We start from the raw sequence: 23,342 nt of genomic DNA on the forward strand, positions 1-23,342 counted from the left end.
TTAACATGATAAATGTTGTTCTCAGGTTTAATCTCGGCAACTTTCAATTTGAGTGACTTTCGGGATTTTCAGACGGTTTTGATGAACTTGATGATCCGATCTCTCTCTGTCTTATGTGACTGCGTTATATTTTAGCAGATTTGAGGGGATTTTCTCACCTGTGTGGTTTAGTTTGGTCCACTTAACTGATCTGCTTCGGCCCTTGGTACAGTTGCTTTGGAGTGGTTTTGGGTGCGGACCAAAGCAATTGCACTGAGAGGTAATTTAGGAAGTGGTCTAGTCCTAAACTTACCCTGGAGTGGTTTATTTGTGGTAAGAACATAAAACTGAGATACATAATTAAGGACTATGGTTGGAGTTACCAAATACCGCTGTGTTCGTGGGCCTGGTGATGGTTCTGAGGCAAAATCGGGACAAAAACACTGGTGTTCAGAGTTCTTGATACCAACACACTCCTGGCAACATGGTGCAGTCAAGAGATTGATTTTCAATTTGAGCTGGAGAAAGTGTGCCGCCAACAACAACAGATGCAAGATGGGCTGAATCGTGATTTGCCTGAGGGAGGAACACCGTCACCATCACAGACTGGCTACTAGAGAGGATGAGCTGAGCACCAGACAAGTACCGGTCCAGCACCAGAATCAACACCAGCACCAGCAAAAGATGTAGAAAAGGTAAAAGAGGCCAATATGATCAGATGCATTTTGGCTCTCTCGTTGATATTGAGTAAGCAGACCAGCACCTTGTTTGTTTGGCAAAGAAAAAGGATTGTGGAGAGTTTGAGTTCAAGTCTGATATGATGATGGTGACTTTGGGCTGAGAAACCACCTGCCAACATTGCAGAGTGGTGGACGTTGGAAGGGAATCCAAGGACAAACCTCCTCCGATGTCACTCTGTCCCCCCCATACACGGATTATACTGTTATGATTTAAAACAGCTTTCACAGAATTACCAACGCAGCCCAAAACACAACAATCACCCAGAGTGACGGAGCCGACTGGCACTGAGACAGACAGCGGACATCTTTCCCTCACTAACAGACTTAGACAGGAAGGACAGAGGTCTTGAACTGGACTCAACTCTCTCTCACGGAATTCATCAACATTATTGACTGGTGTCTCTCTCTCTCCTCTCTCTCTCTCTCTCTCTCTCTCTCTCTCTCTCTCTCTCTCTCTCTCTCTCTCTCTCTCTCTCTCTCCCTCTCTCCCTCTCTCTCCCTCCCTTAAATGTCTGTCTGGCAAAAGACAGACACATGCTCAGAGAAATGCACACCGCACACGCATACACACACACATACACATGAACAGGGCTTTTGAAATAGGTTCTGTGGGAAATAATTGGCCCCATTAGAGATGCGAGGGGATGGAAAGTAGGAGGAAAGCAGCTGGGGAGAATGGGAACAGTGTGATAGAGGAGCCACAGGAGGGCCTACCGTCAGTGTGTGTGTGCGTGTGTGTGGTTGTGTGCATATGTGGTGAAGTCACGATCTATCTAAACCAAAACCATCTCTCTCTATAAGTGTGGTCTTTCTACATCAGGGTTGCCCACAGTTGGATGTATTGGAACTGCCTTTTTAACGCAGGTGATCATGCTGTTTGCTGTAACCAATGTTTCTAAAGCGGATAGCGTCTTCTTGCTTTTTAGCCTCGTCTCCTCCGCTCGATAGCATTGACCGCCTTTCTCTCTGCGGACCGGTAATGAGTGCGGTTGTTCCGTGGACCTTTTGCCGTTTTTTCTTTCTGAAAAGTTCTCTCGAGGTTTTCGGACTCTGAGGCTTGAGGAGATCCTTCTGCATAAAAGACCACCTGGAGGACAATCTAAACCGTCTCTGCACACACACACACACACACACACACACACCGATTTCACACAGCTCAATTTTTTTTCTGTCGCAGCCCTTCCATTTTCCCTCGTATTCGCACATTATGTTCGTGTTCGGCACAAACTCTCACACTAAGATGGTGCGATGAGTGCGGCTGTGAGAATTGAAGCAACTGCCCACACGAGAGATTACTGTAACAAACGGTGACAGCCCCCATCCCTCTCTCTCCCTCTGCCGCCTTTTCATTCTCCTCTCGTTTTTTTTCCCCCTTCGCTGCATCCCTCCCTCTGGCATCCTATTTACCAAATATAAATTCAATTCAGGGACGCTCTATTACCATGACAGAAAGCAAATCTATGTTGCCAAAGCCACATATTCCTGCCATGTCTCTTTTCTTTTCAATCTCCTCCCCCTCTGATCCTCTCTCTTCCCCCATAAATGTATTTAGGTTGTTAATTTGATTTCATATTCTTATTGGCACTGATGTTTGCCAAAACATCTGAAAACGGCTATTAAGCTTAGTAACCTTCTATATCTCTCTTTATCGTTCCTCCTCTCGCTCTATCTTGTACACAAACACACAATCTTGGCATTGATCCTCTTCATCTGTCTCTTTCTCGCTCTCATTTGGTGCTCGGTGGCGGTGGAGTGGGAGTCTGTGAGCATGTGAATGATGTCCGCCTTACGCTCGGTGCGACAGGATTCAGATGCCGGTGTGTGTAACGAGCTTGGATGGGGGGGATAGGGGGGAGGCAGCGTGGGGCCTTGAGCTGTTGCTGCTGGTGGGTGGAGCAGCTCCGGGGGCTGAGGAGGCTCTGATGATGACCTCCCACCCACAGTAACTCCATGTGGAGACCGCAGCTTACTGAGCTGTGAAATCCACTCCAGGCAAAAACTGCAGCTCTTTGATTTTCCAAGATCATTGATTTTCCCGAGGAACATGTTGGGATTTCTGCTCCAAAATAATAAACTCATGAAATACAATCTGCCTTCACTTGTTCGTCGACTCTGATAGAGCGGGAACTCAAAGAGTTCAGTGTGATGGAAATATTCCACGGAGGGAAGTGAACTCATCTTACTGTCATCCAGCTGAAAGTGTGTGTGTGTGTGTATATTTAGTCTAATGTGGCTTATTTGTGTACCAAGTCATCAGTCAGGTCCGCTGTGTGTAGACCTTGATCCCATGACACAGGCTCACAAAGACAACACACACATGCAACGCTTGACTCACAGTGTGGCGTGCACATCAACAAGAGGTTCCTGTTCTGCTCTGTGTGTCCTACAGGAAGTCGTGTTGACAGGACGTACAGAGGCGAACAGGGCCGTTGCTGTTTTGCCAAGTTAGCCACCATTAGCGGTGTCCATTGGTCAGCTGTTGGCTGACGTGTAGAAGTAAAACCCAGCCTCATAAACTGAAACTGTAATGTGCCATTTTCGTGCCTAGTGGAGAACTCTCTCCCATTGTTACACTGTTATGTCTCACAGTAGCAGCCCAGGCAGTGTGACAGTATTTTGTTAGCTCCTGCGGTGCGTTGTATTCTACAGGGAAGCGCTTTCTACCGTTTCAATCATGTGACGTGTGGCGTGTAATATGTCAACTTGGTAACGTAAGCAGTGGATAAGTGGAGCACTGAATTTTAATTAAAGAAGAGTAATCATCACTATCTGTTACCTGTAGCTAGAACCCATTGTTAAGAGAAGGCCTGAACAATCCTGCACACACACACACACACACACACACACACACACACACACACACACACACACACACACACACACACACACACACACACACACACACACACATACCTGATGGTGATTACAAACAACAGCACACCTACAGCCGTGTTCTCAATAAAACAGTAGGACAGCAAACGGCAGCTTTTCCAAAATGCTGTGAGCATAACGTGACTTCAGTATTACCACAATATCCAGGGGAAAACTGAAAATACCACAAATGTAACGTGAATGTTTTTTCCGTTATCGTGCATGCCTAACACACACGCACACACACAAAGACACGCACTCAATCAGGTGACACTATTCCTGGTGGGTGAGAGGAATGGTGCCTGACTACTTTCATTCCTAGAATACTGATAAGAAGTGAAACGAGGAGAAGTCAGTGGCAAGCAGCCAACACGCGATGACTAGTAGATTGGTGTGTTTTCATGAAAGAGTCAGTAAGTTCAAAGTCCCAGAGGTGGGCCCTCTGGGGGGACGGAGTCATCCTCCATATGTACCCTGGTCAGTTTTACATTTGACAGCCCAGTGGTGCATACATGAACCCACACACACGACCTCCATGCCGCTACAATGTTGGTCGAGCTGCTTCTGCTGTCATATGCGCCTAAGAAGACTTGAGGCTCAGGCTTTGTGGTGTAACAAGAGGTCTGACAGTGGAGAAAGCGTTTGTTTGCGCAGTGAAGAAAGCACTACGTGCAGCAGGAGAGGCAAGAGAATTACAAATGCCGATCATAAATAATCCAAAATCCTCTAGATTGATTTTACAGTCATATGAATCAGAGAAAATCAACAAATCTGTTCACATCTGTAGCCATTGCACGACTTAAAGGGCTTAATGAAATGTTGAAACATTGTTACCAGTTAATTCTTTGTCAGTCAGGCAATTGATGAATCAATAGAACAGAAAGTGGATGGAATTCTCTTCATGGTGCTGATATGCTGCAGTTTTGTGTTGGTGTACTCCACTTTGTGAGCTGCTGCAGTACTCATGTTGCATTAATAGCCTCCCTGGAGTAACGCTGCTGTTGTCATAGTACTTATGGCGTCCAGCATCCAGGGCCGGTCAACATTGACGTGAGTGAGTGTGAGCATGACATGCCGCTGTCCTTCACATGAGGTTTGGGGGGCAGGGGGTGTTGACCCAGCCTGGAGCAGCCGCAGGAAAGAGATGGAAGGGGGGGGGAGATAACAACCAAAATACCCCGTATCACCGCGGCAACAGCAGCAACAGCAGCAACAGGCAGTCAAGCCAGAGGCACTTGAGCGCTACACACACAAACAGAAATACTGACATCCTTACCAAGAAAGACCCCTGGGGCTGTGAGAAAGTGGTGCGGGTGTAGTGCGGGTTGATCAGGAGGAGGAAGAGACAGCTGCATGTAGGGTAGAGAGAGAGAAATAAATAAATATGTTACATAATTCATGATTGAAGTGTGAAGTGTGAAAAAGAAGTATAAAATACAGGAAATATTCATCTCCCTGACCTTTTTGAATTTAATAAGACCGATGGGATCCACCAGGCAAGACTAATTGTTTAACTGTAGGTCAATAGCATTGTGATTCCAACAGTGAGTAAAATTTGTGTTGGAACAGCGACGGCCCAAAGCAAACACCTTTAGCCTGCTGGGGTTTTGACTGAAGGAGCACATCTGAAGCTAATCTCTTGGGGCTATTTGTAACAGCACGTTAATGAGATGCTTGATTACCCCTCACACCCTTTGACCCTCTGTGGCTGAAGCACTTCCCTAAAGAAGGCCTGGAAACAATCAGTCAAGACCAGAGCCCTTCCTGCTATCCCCCTCCTGCCAATCCCTTAGCCTGCTTTCTGTCTCACAGAACCTTCTCCATACACACACCCCGAGTCAACAGATCTGGTCGACTCTGTAAACAGCACCAGATGAGCAAAACTAGGAGAAAGACCATAGTTTTAAAAATATGTCTTTTGAAAACTGTATTTTTCTGTCATGTGAGGTAAAGGACATGGTGTGTGGTGTGATTAAAGAGCACAAGCTGGGGGTTGAAATGTGATCTCATGATTATAGCCTCTGGATGCGTCGCCAAGTAGAAGCTATAAGACGGCTGTGGGGGTGGGGGCGCATTTTAGAGGAAACAAGAGTTTGAGTAGTGGTTGTAAGCGTTATAGAGAGGGTGTTCGCCAATGCAATGGTCTCTTTGTTTTGGGTGTAAAGTGGCTTTTTCCTCCTGGATTACCTCTATGAGAGAGGCCTGAGCCACCAGCGCACTCCTTACGCTCACTCTTGGCACCGGTTCATGCTTTTCCATGTGGCTGTGGATCTTGGACCCAGTTCACATAACAATTGCATGCAAGTGTTTATCAAAGAGGAGAAAAGAAATGCTTAAATAACTCCAGGCTCTGTTTTATCACCTGGTGAGTAAAGCCTTTCTGACCTGGGTGGTCCCAATTCACTGGAACTCAGTGCTCCATATGGGTGTGACAACTCTGAAAAGACTGCAGAGTTCTGCTGAAATGCTCTGTATCCATCTGTATGCATGTATCCATACTTGGTTTCAACTCCTTCCATCTATGATGAGTTCCATATTCATGGAAATGAGGATATTCAGCACTTCTGTGTAGGGAAAAGCAATAGAGGTCATCGCACAAGAGCAAAACCCGAGAGCGATGATCATATCATTTCTTCAGCTTTGTGTCAAGAGGCACTCATCAATCGTGATGAGGTGTCTGGAGCATCATCTGCCCCTGACCGCCAGGTGGAAGATGAATGTCTCTGAGGCGTCTCACTGTGGAGGGAGTTCAGCCATGCTCTGGGGATTTCCATCAGCCCTATACAGGCAGCCACAGGGGGATCACACATGAAAAGGGATTAGAGACATGAGAAGTGGAAATCAAAGGCTAGGTTGCTTTGCTTTCATTCATTAGGGGTGTTGCACCATTAATGCCACGTACACACACACACAAAATGCTTTTATATTGAATTATGTTTGGTGAATTTGTCCTAACAAGTCAGTGGCATGTGCAGTCTGTAATGTGTAACAAGGTCAGTTTTAGTTTAAATTTAACGTAGTGAGCTGTGTGCATTATTCAACAAGCAGATCTTCCCAGCCCTAAATCATGCCATCTGGATCCTGGAGATGCTGCTAACCACAGCCCTGCATGGACGTAGAGCCACACTGTGCCTGGTCTCTGCCAGCTCGGCCCGCAGACCCACACACAACCAGTGTCTAGCCGTGATATGGCAGGTGGTGTGTGCATCATCTGTTTCGCTACTTCCACAAGTTGGGCTGTTGACAGGATTGTTCTGAAGGGAAATAGCAATGTCTTTGGAATTTGCTTGAAAAACATGTACATATATTATCAGAGGTTGCCCACAGGAGGAATATTTAAGTAGCAAATCTTATTTGCAGTTCGAAGGTAATGCGAAACGTATTTTAAAACCCTCAATGTAGTTTGAGAAATGAATCAATTCTGACTTGAGCCAAACCAAAATTGTATCTCCACTTTTGTACCCTGTCATTACAGCAAGCAGACATATTTTAAAAGGAAGCAGACCTCATGCAGCATGCATTACACCATATAATGATTTGTCTCAAGGGAAAGCCACAGACGTTACGCTGCCTTCACATGTAGTTGTGCAGGTTAAAGTAAAAAAAGAATAATTAGACAAGGAAATGCATTTAAATATGCATGTGATTATCTACGCGGCTGTTGGGCTGCTTTGAATATATATATAAAGACTAATTGCTTTTGGCAGTTCAGTAGTCATATCAAAGCAGAGCCATCATGTGTCCCGTCCACCGCTGGGTCCCATTTACATAAAGATGGGGCCCAGCATGTTGGCTGGCTGCCACAGTGGCGAGAAAGAAAATAAAGATTCCAACCAACAAGTTGATAACATGGTGATGGCAGGTGGTAAATACAGTCTGTCAAAGCTGTGAATTCAGCACCGCAGCTCGGTTCACTAATGGGAGCAATATATCAAGTCAATCTTTACCTATCAGCAACATGACAGCCTGTATTTACATTCATACATCCATCTCAGCATAAAGCCTCTCTGTGATGAACAATATGCTCTGCTTTTTTCTCCAGGCTCTTAGACGTCCGGTGCATATAATAGACTTCCTGCTATTTCCTAAATTCATAAACAAAGAATGACCAATAAATCTTTCTCTTTCCCCACCTCTTTCTCTCTCCAGGATGGCTCCAAGCAGAGGCAGGTGAGGAAGAAGACAGTTTCCTTCAGCTCAATGCCGAGTGACCGCAAGATTAACAGCACAGCGGCCTGCATGGCCTTCATGATGGAGGGCTGCGAGATGAAGAAAGTGCGTTCCAATTCCAGAATGTACAACCGCTACTTCCTGCTGGATCCAGACATGCACTGGCTGCGCTGGGAACCATCAAAGAAGGATTCTGAGAAAGCAAAACTGGAGATCAAAAGCATAAAGGAAGTCCGTCTAGGAAAGAAAACTCCAGTTCTGCGTAGCAATGGTCTCTCTGACCAGTTCCCTGATGAATGCGCCTTCTCTATCATCTATGGGGACAACTATGAATCATTAGATTTGGTAGCCAGTACAGCAGATGTTGTCAGCAATTGGGTGATGGGCCTGCGGTATCTGGTGTCCTACGGCCGGCACACCGTGGACATGGTAGAGCCAAGCCAACCTAGTCTGCGAACTTCCTGGATTGGCTCAGTTTTTGAATTGGCAGATATGGAAAAGGATGGACACATAGATCTGTTCAGGGCCACCCAGATAATCAAAGGGCTCAACCCTGGAATGAAGGAGTCCAGAATAGAGCTGAAGTTCAAGGAGCTCCAGAAAGCGAAAGACCAATATGGAGAGGCAATTAACATGGACACATTTGTGGAGGCCTACTGTGAACTCTGCACAAGACCAGAGATTTTCTTCCTGCTGGTGCAATTCTCCAGTAACAAGGAGTATTTGGACAGTAAAGATCTGATGCTGTTTGTGGAGGTGGAGCAGGGTGTTGAAGGTGTCACGGAGGATATGTGCAGGGATATTGTTCAGAAATTTGAGCCATCTGCTGAAGGCAGGGAGCGGGCCTACCTCTCCATTGATGGCTTCACACACTACCTCCTCTCCTCAGAGTGCCACATCTTTGACCCCCAGCACAAACGCGTCTGCCAGGACATGACCCAGCCCCTTTCCCACTACTACATTAACTCCTCACACAATGCCTCCCTTCTGGAGGACCACTTCTGGGGTTCGTCAGACATCAGCAACTACATCCGAGCTCTGAGGATGGGCTGTCGCAGCATTGAGATCATAGTGTGGGATGGCCCAGATAATGAACCAGTAGTGTATGTAGGTAGTTCTGTGGCTTCACAGCTAGCGTTCTCAAAGGTCCTTGACATAATTAACCAATATGCTTTTGAAAGCTCTGAGTATCCCCTCATCCTGTGCTTGGTGACTCACTGCTGCATTCCCCAACAGAGGGTCATGGCCCAGCACGTGAAAAAGATCCTTGGGGACAAGCTGTATATCGAGCCCCCAAACAAGGAGGAACATTACCTTCCCTCTCCTGAGAAACTCAAAGGTAAAATTCTTCTGAAGGGTAAGAGGCTCTCCCCAAGCTGTACTGACCCAGAGGGAGAGGTGACTGATGAGGAGGAGGGTTTGGAGATGTCTCGGAGAGTGGGAGCTGATGAGAGGGACCACTTGAATGGCTTGGGCTGCAAGAGAGTTAGACTGTGCAGGGAGCTGTCGGATGTTGTTTCTCTCTGTAAGTCAGTACAGTTCAAGGACTTTGAAATCTCTAAGAGGGACCAAAAGTACTGGGAAATTTGCTCCTTCAATGAGGTGGACGCAAACAGGTTTGCCAATGAGTTTCCAGAGGAGTTCGTCTGTTATAACAAGCGCTTTCTCTCTAGGGTATATCCCACACCCATGCGGATTGATGCCAGTAACATGAACCCCCAGGACTTCTGGAAGTGTGGCTGCCAGATTGTTGCCATGAACTACCAGACACCAGGACTAATGATGGACCTCAACCTCGGCTGGTTCAGGCAGAATGGCAACTGTGGCTATGTGCTGCGCCCCGCCATAATGAGGGAAGAGGTGTCCTACTTTAGTGCCAACGCTCGGGACTCCCTGCCAGGGGTGTCAGCCCAGCTCCTTCATATCAAGGTCATTAGTGGGCAGAATCTGCCCAAGCCCCGTGGCTCTGCTGCTAAGGGTGATGTGGTGGAGCCCTACATCTATGTGGAGATCCATGGCATACCAGCTGACTGTGCTGAGCAAAGAACCAAGACTGTGTCGCAGAATGGTGACAATCCCATATTTGATGAGAGTTTTGAATTCCAGATCAACCTACCTGAACTGGCAGTCCTGCGATTTGTGGTGCTTGATGATGACTACATCGGAGATGAGTTCATTGGCCAGTACACCATCCCATTTGAGTGCCTGCAGCCAGGGTACAGACATGTCCCCCTCCAATCTCTGATAGGAGAGTTCCTCCCAAACACCACACTGTTTGTTCATGTAGCCATCACCAACAGGCGGGGTGGAGGAAAGGCACATAAGAGGGGCCTGTCAGTCAGGAAGGGTAGAAAGGCCCGGGAGTACACCACCACCAAGACCACAGGAATCAAGGTCGTGGACGAGCTCTTCAGAGCCTCCACCCAGCCCCTCAGGGAGGCCACAGACCTCAGAGAAAATGTCCAGGTGAGGATCTACATTGTCATTTTCTCCATGTAGTCATATATTGGTTCTACCCTTTTTTAAATTGAACTGGAATGATGTGGGTTGGCTGTGTGGTTCAATGTCTTGCTGCTTGATAGCTGCAATTTATTTGTGATGCAGGGCTGGCTGAACCATTTACATCGCTGTGGAATTGCAGCAGAGTCCTTCTCAGAAATATATTCATTAAGTCATTATTTCATATCTATTATACCTTCTTTTATGGACAAAGCTTCTTTTTGTCGCTTCACTTGTTCTTGCCTTAGAAAAATAAACATAAAATCACTTCCTACTGTAATTATCATAATAGTTCCACATTGCCGACACATAATAACACATCATTTGTGCAAGGTAGCAACCCCAAATGATCAAAATCAAGCTATTTCTTCTTTTATGAGATGCCGAATGTAGAAGTTGAAAGTCAGAGGTATCATCACATTGGTTCAGGAAGTGTTTTGTCTGCGTGCTGGAGTTAAGGGCCTGGGATCACCAACATCAACCAGGTTCATGCTTTGACGGTGTATTTATAGTCGTATAAAGCAATATTAAAGGCCCCTTAATGGATATAAATTGGCACACAAGTGGCACTAGTAGAGCTCCTGAATGTCTCTCTGCATGAATCCAAAGTACATGATGCCCACTATTTTTGAAGATATATCTTGGTATAAAAGGCAGCGCAGTATTTTCCACCAATTACAAACCATACAACCGTTACTTCAAGTGGTCCAAATTGACATAAGTGTTCCTGACTGAACTCATTAGCTGTTGCTGTTGTGGATAGAGGCTTGTTGCTAATTATGCTCTATTAATTTTGTAGAAGACGGCAGTAATACAGTGACAATACTGTGCAATTACGAAGATTATGAATAGTGTCATCATTAACGGGGGACAATTAGAGCCCATGGGAGAGGCAGGCTTTCTTTCAAGGCACTTAGTTTATTACTTTTTGGCCAGTAACCAGTAGCAAAAGGCTTTTCAGTGCAGTTCATCTTCTGTATTGTTACTACAGGATGTCATACAAAGCTTGTCTCGTTTTCTTTCTTGTGCTGATTGCAGAAAGGTAGAGAACGCAGTTTTCCTCCAGGCCCTATGGTTGCGGTGTGTGGTTGTCAGTTTAGACTGTCAGGCTGTTTTTTTCCCCCTTTTTCTCTTGCAGCTCTAAGAATAAAGCTCATCTCTGAACTTTATTAGCTGTCAGAACTGATGATGCAGCATCTGTCTCCCTGATTCGTTTAACCCTGATAGCGTGCCCCCTTTTACCAGGGGAGATTCAGTGTTAATTGAAGGTTTTTTAGAACGCTCCCTTTCCGTACAGGTTCTGCCCGTGTGTGTCAACGTGACGGCTCAGTTTGCACCAAGCAGGTTTTTTCTCTTAATGAGTGCGATTACCATACAAGCCACTCTCATGCGTTTTCTTCACAGTTATTAGGATGATTATATTCTAGTGTCTCAGAAGTACTTTAATATGTTGATTTTCCCATTTTTATGTTTAGTGGCAGTAGAATAACGGGTCTCTTAAAGGTCTATAAAAGGAATTACACTGTTACGAGGGTGAGGGCATAGCAGATGCAATTCATACTGTAACGTTGATGTCTTCTTTTGGATGGCATAAAATTAGATCCAGACCTGGGTATGCTCCACCAGATGCTTGACGGTAATGTGGTACACTCTATATTACATATCCAGGTCATAAATACCAGGGTCTGTCAGTCTGTCTTCTGTAAGCGGTAAGCAGCAGTGCCAGTAACCTCAGTTTAATGGCATGGCAAACAAAAGGCCAGACCAAACTAAATAAGCACAGATGTGATTAGAGATCCTGTGGCATGCTGTCATGCATTTCTCAGTTGTGGACATCGACATGTTCTGAAATTGGACGTTATTTTATAAACCGAGAGAGACATGTGTTTGTGTTTGGGAAGTGAAACTAATCATGTAATGTCAGAGGTAGTTACATTAGTAATTAGATGCTGAATGGGAAAAGAACAATGTGGTTTCAGTTAAGTAAAGTATTTATTTAAGGTATTTCCTGATGAACTCAAAGATTGTAATATTTGCTGGCATACTTACAGCCCTATTTCCTCTTCAGCATGAGAATAAACAAAACAATTTACTGGAAGAGAGCAATGTGTTAGTGTCCTTAAAGTGTAGATGAAGTGCAGGGACTGAGGGTGGAACGAATTTTGGCATTACTCGTTTAATTCCAAAATTGTGAATGCCGAGCACCGAATAATCAAAGTGCGACAGATAAAGCAACAAAGTCATTGTTAGGTCTGTACTGATGTGAGTCAGTTTGGGAACATATCAATCTCTAAATGTGACTCGCACTAATCTAACACATCCCACAATCATGAAAGTCCAATCAACTTATGCTAAGTATGGAAATAATCACAGACGTGCCATGTGTCACTGCTGACACTTTAATCTGTTCTAGAGCTTTGAGTCATTGCTCGTAACAAATGGCTTCTGAATCTAATCTATAGCTCCACATGATAAATGGTGATAGGCGGGTACATGATGGGTGTGACCCTGTTGGTGCTGTATGAAGGGCATTGCTGGTTTTTAACCAAACAAACCTTTTTGTGGTCTCTGCCCCGTGCCATGTTCCCCTCAGGTTTGAAATGTAAATGTTCTGTTTTGAAATGAAGAGATGAAAGTTAATGAAAGGTACAAAAGAGATTAAGTTGACAGAAAGGCTTTAAAGAAGATAAATGATGGGGAAAATAAGACTTTTGCCTTTGAAATGTAATAAATGGGCAGCTGAGAGCTTTATAAAGGCAGCTATACAGCTGTGTCCACTTTAGAGCCCTGAAAGGGACAAGAAAGAATATTGAGTCCTCCGTAAAAATCCATTCACTCAACAAAACAGCATTTGACCTTATGAGTAGTTGTAGTTGTTGTTGTTGACTTTTGGATCTTTAAAACACAAAATATCCAAATGGTGATTGATTCTTGAGATAATTCATGAAGTTTTCCTGCTGAATGATTTACAAATTAACACCAATTATCTAAATGGTCTAACAATCTGGTGCAGATGGTGCTGGAAAATATATTTTCTTTGGATAAGACAAAATAAAACTGAATTATCTTTGAAAAGAAGCTCTGTCTTGACCTCCTTCATATGCATTGTTTGTTTGTTGGATCAGAGGGTAGCAAGCAGGGCGAGCGGCCAAAAGTCAGGCCAGCATGGGAAACTTCACCACCGCTGAGCCCCAACCCGAGACAATCGCTGCATCCACCCATTGTACTTACACTCCCTGATATGAGGGCACATGACCTTACACCTATGAAAGCAGCACACCATTAGCACACACACAGCTATGCACATCAAATGTTTCCATCAAAAGCTTATTTCACCTCACCAGGCTCTCACATATCCCCTTTCATCCTCAAATTGCAAAGCTTCCAGGTGGTCTGGTTTGAATAAAAGAGAGGCAAGTGCGTCTGACTATAAAGAAGACTGGGGGAGAGCCGCGCACATGGGAGAGCCGAGCACATCGACAAGTGGGCAGATAGAGACGGGGGGGGGGGGCGCCATGTTTTTTATGTGAACCCAGGCAGCAAATTGATTACTGTCTGCTACTCACTGAATGAAGCCTTTTCTGGGGTTCTGCTAGACTTTATAAAGGGGGATGAAAGCTGCCAGCCTGGAGTTTGTGTGTGTGTGTGTGTGTGTGTGTGTGTGTGTGTGTGTGTGTGTGTGTGTGTGTGTGTGTGTGTGTGTGTGTGTGTGTGTGTGTGTGTGTGTGTGTGTGTGTGTGTGTGTGTGTGTGTGTGTGTGCAGGACTCTGGCTCAGTCATCAGCACTCAACTCTACAACTCTACACATCTGAGAAAGATACACAGATTGAGGCAGAACGGGGGAGTGAGGGGGAGAAGGAGGAAAAGGACACAAAAGCTGTGTTGTAACCAGAGACGGAGCTCTCATTTGGGGAATGCTGGGAGGAGAGGGGTTAAGTGGGGAAGGGGGGGTAATTAAAAACACCAGCGTCTCACTGAGTTCTGGACCAGCATGGTTTGGTAAGAGTGCAGCTTTTATTGCCGAACAATTACCTTAATAACATTCATGTTCGCTGTCCTTGACACACACACGCGTTTCATTTCGCAATGAACGCAAACACAACAGTTCGTACACACACGTAATCGCACACAGGCGATGCCCCCTTAGCTGCTGTGCTCTCACCGTGTCCTTTACTCCATCTGTGCTCAATGGCCCACAAGGCGTTAACCGTAGCTCAAGCTCTGCATACAGAATGCTCACTGTGTGTCCCCTGGCCACCCTCTCCGTCTCCAGGAAGGTCGGGCCCCTCGGTGACAGCACATCCTCTGGGGGTTGGGAGTGGGGTGTGTGTGTGTGTGTGTGTGTGTGTATGAGTGTGTGTGTGTGTGTGTGTGTGCGGTGGGGTACTTTCTGCAGGCCTGGAGGTCTAACCCAGGGAGACAGCTGGTTCCCACACTGCAGAGAGCAGAGTGTGTGGACTGATTTTCAACTACCAACCCTGCTGCGTCTCCCTCCAGATTGTTTTATTTTCCTGCTCTCATTCTGTCTTGCTTCTATCCTCTCTCTCACTCTCTCTCCCTCTCTTTTTTGTTCCCCTAATTGCTCTCATTCTCACCGTCGACCTCCCACATTTCCTTCCTCTTTGCGTTTTCAGACACGGATTGCTCTTTTCACCCCTCGATTCTCCCCTCCCCTCTCTCTCTCCTTTCTCACCTTATTCTGTCGCTTTCTCTCCGTGCTGTCATTTAAGCAGGCTAACCGGAGGGGTGCTGTGTGAAAAACAACAGGTCTGATTTCGGTCGCTGGAATTCCCATGCGGGCAGAACAAAGATGCACTGTGAGAGCCAGTTGCCTAGTGCCGGAGCTGCCGAGCCGTTTGAATCCAGACAGGCAGAAACTTTGGCTTGGTCGTGCTGTTAAAAAAAAAGGAAAAAAAGGAAAAAAGGAGCCCGGCCCGGGAAATGTTAAGAGAGAGCGAGAGAGAGAGAGCGGAGGAGATGAAGGAAAATAGTGAACCAAGACAAAATAAGGCTGGCAGCAGACTCCAGATGAAACAGAATTTGGCATGTTTGAAAAGGCTGTTGAGCTGCTGTCGGATACGCCGCAGCAAGCAAATGCCAGGGCGCTCATGATTCGAGGTGTGTTTGTTAAATGATGTTTACGCCAGATGGAGGAGTTAGCCAGAGAGAGAGAGAGGGATGCATTCGTAGGAAATGAAAAACAATCACGTTGGGCATTGAGCAAATCCCCATGTGACACTGGAGTCAGTTTTCTTTCTGTTCTGACGGTGTGAGGCAGAACACACTGCTAATGTCGAGAAAATTGCCTCCTGTGATGTATCATTCTATCAGAATGAGCTTGAAAGGTCAGGACGTGCTGAGCTTGTGGTTTTCAATATGTATATTCATCATTTATCTGTCATATAAGCTGATTTTCATCTAGTTTGTGTTTACAGTATCGCATGAGGCACCGCAGAAAAACATTGCGTAATGTATTTGTCCTTACGTTCTGGTCCATATACAGTATAAGACCTGTAGAATGCCCTTCCAGTGCTATAATGTGCAAATGAACACGTTGAGTTACTTCTGCCCTCGCTTACTGCAGCACAACACTGCATACTGAGTCAAAACAGGCCATTTTAGGTCGATTCTGACCAAAAACCTGCTAGTCTGGTGTCTTTGTTCAATTTAGATGTGTTACATGTTAACAGCATGAAGGTAAAAGCCTAGCATGATGAACCTATGCTGTAAGAGTGACATATTCAATGCAGAGATACGGGTTAAGACAAACAAACAAGAGCCAGAAGAGGAGAGTGTGAAATCACTTTACCTCTGGCTGCGGTCAGTATTTTGGCTCCAGGTCCTCTGGAGTGTCAGCTGAGCAGACTGACGTTATGGAAATCCACTCGCTTCACTGTCACCAGTACAAACACTTGCTGCTGTCTTATCGCTCTGTTTCTGCTCTAAGGGGAGTATCAAGATGCCTCTCGACAAATCTCTGAGTATCTCTGAGCTCAAGGTCACAAGAAATATATGGCTGCAATATTTGCACCTTGTAATGGCTTCGTGTACCAAGTGCAATACAACTCCAGGAATTTGGATCAGTTGGTTGCATTACAGACTCAGTGATAGTTAACAGCATTTAAGAGAACAAACGAGGACAAAGAGGCACTGCGACAACAGGACCTCGCATATCCTGCAAAGATACACTACAACACACATCTGAGCACAGATATTCAACACTTAGATTCTACTATTCTACTATTTTCCTTGACTGTCTTGGATGAACATAAAACCGTTCAGTTTCTTACCCAAGGGCGGAGCACATGACTGCAGGCAGACACGACTGCCTGACACACAGATTAAAGCCGTGACCTTTCAGTCTCTGGATGGTCTCTCCTAAGTGCTCCACCAGCCTGGAGAGATTTGATCTCAGTCCAGCAGCAGCATTGGCGATTTCAAAAGGCACCTCCACCTCGAGGCAGAAACAATCAAAGCTTGATTTGGTGTGTGTTTGCCAGTGTGTTTCTCGTGTTTTTTTTTATCAAAGGAGCAGCATCATCAGAAGGCAAATGTTGTGTTGTTGGATTTGTTATTGTGCAGTAAAGTTCATAATGCGTTTGTGTCTTCTTCCCAGAATGCCATGGTGTCCTTCAAGGAGCTCTGCGGCCTGACCCCTGCCGCCAATATGAAGCAGTGCATCCTGACGGTGTCTACTTGGCTGATGAACAGTGAGCGCTCCCTGAGTGTGACAGTGGACCTGAGTGAGACCTATCCCACCATGGAGGCTCAGGGTCCTGTACCGGAGCTGCTGCGCAAAGTCCTCAACGCCTATGATATGGTAAGGGCAGACCCCTAATTGGTATTTATACCACAAGGGGGTAGCAAGAAATGAGGACAACAGGTTTACGTTCAGCACAATTATGCACAGGAAAGGAAAATGTAATGTGCACACATGAGGACGCAGGGTCTCACAAGGTTAAAATTGTGCTAATGGAATGCTGCACTTCCTGTGGCTTTTTCAAATTAAAGGCTGTCCTGCTCAATCTGGCCTGCTTCAATGCTTTTATTGTGAAACCTAGTGAAAAACAGATCAGATCAACACAACAAAGATGGTCAGAGCAGAAAACAATGACGTTTGATCAAATGTACGTAGTTGCACCTGTACCCGCTTTACTATTTGTGAAGATGTTTCTGCTTTTATGTGGTGACATTGCCTCAGTCCAAATTCAATATTGTCAACTTTTATTGTAAGCTTTGAAGTTTTATTAGTATGGAAGTTGAGCTGCGTAACGTCCAATAAAATATCTGCCAGAGGTAATGACCAAATAAGATTAAAAAAAGTCAAAGCACTCCCACGGTGAGTGTGATAACAGAACGTACCCTGTAGTGCTGCGATAAGCACTTTCTGCTTGCAGAGCTGCTGCACTCGCATAAATGAAAACAGAAGACGCTCAGAGGATGGCGAGTGTTCTCCATGCCTCTCTGCTGGTTTGCTTAACGTGTGATTAAAGCCTTCACACAGCTGGGCGTCTTATTAAACACGGCTCAGACCAACTATCGGAGCAGTCAGATTGTCGAGCCGGAACAATCCGTCGCGTAATTTCAGATGTCATACTCTATACCCTGTGTCCTTTCTTGCGAGAACGCCACATTTTTCACCACTTGACACTGATCCAGCCTAGAAAAAAAAGGGGGGGGGGGGGGGTGGAGGACTGTGGTAATTAGTTATCGCCCGCTGTTCCCACCGACTTCCTCCTCCCCCCGACGAGGCTCGGTGGAAGCTGGTGAACCGGGTCGGCAGTGAGGAACACGATGTGCTGTGTCCACGCTCCTCAGGTCAGCGGCGCCCCCCCCGCCGCCGACACCTGCAGGACATCGGATGTGACGTAGTGCGCGGCTCCGTATCGTGCCAAGTGGGAGGCTTCACACTGGCAGAGCGGCTGACTCTCACAGGGCAGGCCTGGAAACAAAACAACAAATTCTCCTCCTCTAGTGATGCTCAACATATTTGTCTTAGGAACATTCTCAGATCAACATCAATTACAAAACCTTTAACATGATAAGATGTTTGTTTTCCATCACCAGGCTGTTTATGATAAATCATTGGATTTGTAGATAAGTCAGTTAGTTGTTTTGCTTGAACCAAAAATATCAGAAATGTGCTTCTGGTGGAGATTTTTGTACTTCTTAGCAGATCGATCTTGCGCTAACCTGTGTTGACATGTTCCCATTACTCAACTTAACTCAATGAAACCTAAAACTATTTCTGTATGTTGACTTATGTCAGTTTTGCAGTGGAAGTAGCAAATAATCACACATATTAACCCATGGCATCGTCTTTGAGGTTTAGAGTTGGCAGAGATCAGCCTGTTGGAACACGTCACGCCCAAAACAGTCCAGTGTGTGTACTGTATGTTTGTGTGTGTGTGTGTGTAAATGCCTGTGACCTTGCGGAACCCTGGCAGCTAATTTACTGCAGAATAACAGACCGCACTGTGTGTCCTTAGTCAGCCTCATGTAACTCTGAGCTGAAAAAAACACAGATGCACTGAATGTTTGCTTGAGACACATGGTACACACAAAGGTGTATCCGCAAGGACATCCAGTCATTTCAGAAAATTCCGTAAATCATTAGTCTACCTTTCGTGATGTACCTGGAACTGCAGAGTTTACTCCCCATTACTGGATAACTGCAGAAAGAGCGATGAAGAAGCAGACCAGGGGAGGGAAAGTGGACTCTCCTGTTGCATGAATTGATTTTGGGGGCAAACATTTGAGAACAATCTACCCTGACACACACACAGCCCTGAAGTACCATCAGCTTATCCGTCATTTTTAACCTTTTTTATTTTTTATTACCTAAACACATAACAGTCTTCATTAATCAACGCAAGGGGCGACAAGTTTCCCCCCAACTCGACACGTGCAAGTCTCATATTCACTCTGCTTTGATCTCCACTAACTCCTGAGCAGAATATCCGTCTCTCTGTCATTCCTCTCTGGAAAGTTACCACTTACGCCTTTAAATCCTGATTTTTTTTATTTTAGAACCCTTGAGAGGCAGCTGCTCGGTCATATATAGTGCCTGTCAATCAAATCACAAAGCGTTAAGGAAGATAAAAGCTGCATTGAGCTGTAGAGACAAATCGCCGTGAGCAACTTTCACTTTACAGCTGAGCCATTTTATTCTATGTTAATATGCAAAATAAATGTCTGTTGAAGGCCTAAATGGCTCTTCTACTCCTCTGTCTGCCTTTATTATCATAATGAAAAAATTATTTGGGGTATTTAAGTGGCAGTCCAGTTGTTGAATAATTCAAATGAATGGAAATTTGAAGCGTTAATCAGCGATGTGGAAGCGTCGCGCCTATAGATTATGGAGCAGCAGCAGCGGCAGCCAGGGCGAGATCGGCTCTTCTTCTATTGTGTGTAAAGACATTAATCATCTTCACTTGCAACAGGTTTTGTCCACTTGCGTCATCTCCAAACTCGGGGCACAAAACTCGAAATGGCTCTCTCTCAATCTCAACTCACACACACACACACACACACACACACACAGTCACACCAGCAGCCCGCTTCCTGACTCTCCATGCTCTGTTAATGGGAGTGTGAAACTTCATTAGCTGGGTCCTCGGCGCTGCAGGCCAGGTCCAGCTGCTCCTCCTCAGCCAGCGGGATGAGGATGAGGATGAGGAAGGTGATGGTCGGGGCTCAAATTGCACCACGATGTGACGGTCAATTTGAAGGTGAAAATTGGACGACCGCCTTACCTGTGGTTACAAAGCGCTGTGACATTATCAGTTCAAGAGAAAGGGAGGAAGTCCAGGCCGAGGCATGTGGTCTTCAATAAAGAAGTCAAATCTGAAGGTGTAATTGATCACAAAGGACGTCACTGTGTCCATGTTTGTCTTTCTTATTTACCCTTCAGTCTTACCCAGTAGAATCAAAGCACGTTGACCAAGTCTGCTCTTTGTTACTCCACTGCAAGTAAAACAGTCTCTCTCTGTGAACAAGCATCATTTCTTTCTCAAATGATGTCGACATGACTCATCGCAGTCACAGCCATCAAAGCTGTAATTTGTTCTGAGTGTTTAAAACTATAAAAATCCCTTCCGCCTGTTTGCCCTTGATTTTCATTTTCGTAGTTGGAGTTCTGTTGGGTGTTTGCGTTTCACGTGTGTCATGTCGACTTACTAGATCAACTTCAGTTCTGTGGAGGTTTCAAGAGACCCTGAACGCGACGCAGAGCTTTGCTTAGAGATGCAAACTAACCTCTCGTCCTCTGTGTGTTCCAGATGATCCAGACCAGCAGAACACTGATCGAGTCTGCCGACGTCGTCTACTCCAAACTCACGCAAGCACAAAGAGCAGGTACGTGTGCAAGGTCACGCCAAGCTACACGCCGCTGCAGAACAGACGCTGTCACGCCACCTTAAGTCATCCTGTTTTATTTGCCTCGAATGAAGTTTATTTTTGATGATGATTTGTGATTATTTCCTTCAAAATAACCACTTGAAGCCATCTTGAGACAATGAGAAAAGATTCAAGGATGAGCTGCAAACAAGCGATTATTTCACTGCTGGTTTGAATTTGTTGCGATGCTGCAGAATGTTCTAAACCTTTTTCACGTCTGACTTGAATAGGAGCCTGCAGGCGTATCATATTATATTGTATTTTGTTATTTTAAAAGTCACGTCCTGCCTTTTTTGGGAAAGAAAGTGGCGCATCTGCTACATCAACATCAGCAACAGTGGCTGTCGCTGTGGAACAGTGGAACAGAACGGGGTCGCTCGTCAGTGAGTCAGTACAGAGTAGTTATCATGTCAATGTGCAGGTGAGAACAATCAGCCGGCAGAGAGAAAGAAGGACGGCATGAGAGGGAGAGGTCAAAGGGCATCGGCATCCTTTCAGGCAGGGAAAGAAGGGGAGAAGAGAGAGAAAGAGAGAGAGACACAGAAAGAATGTAGGACAGTTCTGGGCCTTTTAGGGGATGGAGATAGTATAATGACCATGATGATCATCTTCTCCAGTCTGCTTCAGTAGGCAGTGGGAACCAAAGGCCCGTCGGTACACAGATGCAAAGTTTTGAATATTCGGGATTAGACACTGGTTCGTGTGAGCCCCGTGTCACACACAGAGGCAGGCATGTGCCGCACACACACTCGCTCTCCACCCACCAGGTGAAGCCAAGCTGGTAGGGAGGAAGGTTGGAAGGCTGCAGCTCGAATCAAACATCTCTGAGGGTGTAGAGTGGGCCACACACACACACACACGGTGACGGACACACTTACATCAGCGTGTCAGTGATGGAAGGTTATAGATAGCTTACCGCTTGACGTCTGGCGAAAGAAATCACAGTTACACAACGGCTTCGGAATTGATCAGAGTCGTCTTTCTAAACATGGAACGAGTGCGAACGTCTCCTAAATGTGGAGTTACAAGGTCTCCACGACGGCGGGGCTTATGTAATGATACGCCGAGGCAGAGAGGCGGCGTGGCGACCCCCGAGGGGCCTCAGCTGCATGCCAAACATAGCACTTCTCCCTATCACCCACTCCCCCCGCCCGCGGCACAAACACACACACATGCCTCCATCCGATCCGCCTCCACACACACTCTCACATGCACTCAACTCGCATGCCTGTTGATTTGTTTTATTTTTTTTTTCATTTTTAATTGTGATGTGTGAGACGGAAGAAGATGGAAAAGAACCAAAACAATGTCGGGTAAAATTGAGTGTGAGGCACTTTTTTGGGTAGTTGTGTGAAAAGTGAGACTTGGCCAAAATAACTGCACGTCTTCACGTCATCTATGATCCTTTATACTTCCTCCGTCAGTCAGTTGCCCTCGGTTTAGGACTTAAATGCAAACATCACAGTCCCTCGTCTTCCTCTCTAATATGACATGTTGGGATCTTCCAAACTGTTGCTACGATCCCCAAATTCCATCCTCTGTAAACACGCAGCGTGCTGGGGGATTAAACCATCAAAGTCTGAGATTGGCTTCTGTTTTGTGTGTGTGTGTGTTGCTTTCGGTTTAGTGCCTTGGTCAAGGGCAATGGCAGGAGCATTAACCTAATGCAGTTGCTCTTAAGCTAATTGAAACTTCCGTTCACGGTGCAAATGACTCACAAGTACAGTGTGTATGAAGAAACGGTTATTAACGGTTAATGTTCCCTCTCCAAAGCATAATAGAAATGGAAGCTTTGTTAGAGGACGCAGACAAGCGGAGCTGTGTTACGATTTGCTGCAGGAAACCAGAAAATCCACCGCAAAGTGATTGAGCTCGACCTTTAAAACGCCACATTTTTGACAAATTGACGGCGTGGCCCTTTAGTAAACGACTCAGCGTAATGTCACGGGAGAAGTCAGGGCACGGAACCCAAAGCCACATGGTAGAGAGAGAGAGAGAGGGAGAGAGAGAGAGAAGCTGCAGAATGAGAGAGGGGGTACATTTGCATGGAATTGAAGGTCTCTTTGATCGATTTTCAAGCTTAATTTTGCGTGTGTGTGTGTATATGTAAGCTTATTTTCAGTTTTCCTTTGGATCTGACGTGACGCCGATGCCAAGCAATTTAAAGTGTGCTCTGCCGTACTCCTCATCTAATTGCATCGCAGCGCATCCGGCCTGACACGAGGGACCTGAAACAATCTCTCGTGTTTAATATGTGCAAGTCCGAGTGGAGTGATCGACACACTGGCTGCTCTTTCTGCAGGAGGTCAGAGTCGGTGTGGTGACGGTGCGGCGGTGGGTGTTTACTCTCCAGCATCCTGTCCTCCCTCTCCTCCGTCCTTCCTCTGTGCAGTTTATGTGCAGTCATTATTACGGCTAATCCGTTTAATTTGGGCTCTGAAGTTGACGTGTTGATGAGGAGGGAGAGGTGCAGGATGATCCCCCTGGGCACGATCCACAGCTCGCCATCACACACACCACTAATGGAGGGACCAGATAGACAGCTGGGATGCACACTCTGTCACCTCCAGATGCTACCACTGTGTGTGTCTGTGCGTTTGTGTGTGTGTGTGTGTGTGTGTGTGCACTTGGGCTTATGTGTCTGTATACTGCATCTCCTTTCAGCTTTTCTGTTTTCGAAGAATT

At 45.8% G+C, this 23,342-nt stretch overlaps 1 protein-coding gene across 2 annotated transcripts in view; it reads left to right on the forward strand.

The window, feature by feature from the left end:
- Nucleotides 1-23,342, forward strand: part of LOC142993553 (inactive phospholipase C-like protein 2) — a 54,222-nt gene that overhangs the window by 24,328 nt on the left and 6,552 nt on the right. Inside the window, exons 1-4 of one of the 2 annotated variants that reach the window (XM_076144329.1) lie at nucleotides 122-674; nucleotides 7,740-10,226; nucleotides 16,876-17,079; nucleotides 20,540-20,615. In XM_076144329.1, coding sequence (XP_076000444.1) covers nucleotides 7,791-10,226; nucleotides 16,876-17,079; nucleotides 20,540-20,615 — 2,716 coding nt within the window. In that variant the 5' untranslated portion in view covers nucleotides 122-674; nucleotides 7,740-7,790. Of the gene's footprint in view, nucleotides 1-121; nucleotides 675-7,739; nucleotides 10,227-16,875; nucleotides 17,080-20,539; nucleotides 20,616-23,342 lie in introns of those variants that run through there. The other variant, XM_076144328.1, reaches the window with a different exon arrangement.

This window comes from Genypterus blacodes, unplaced genomic scaffold, assembly GCF_046128005.1.
Source record: "Genypterus blacodes isolate CSIRO-AG114 ecotype Tasmania unplaced genomic scaffold, CSIRO-AGI_Gbla_v1 ptg000028l_1, whole genome shotgun sequence".
In the NCBI taxonomy this organism is placed as follows: domain Eukaryota; kingdom Metazoa; phylum Chordata; class Actinopteri; order Ophidiiformes; family Ophidiidae; genus Genypterus; species Genypterus blacodes.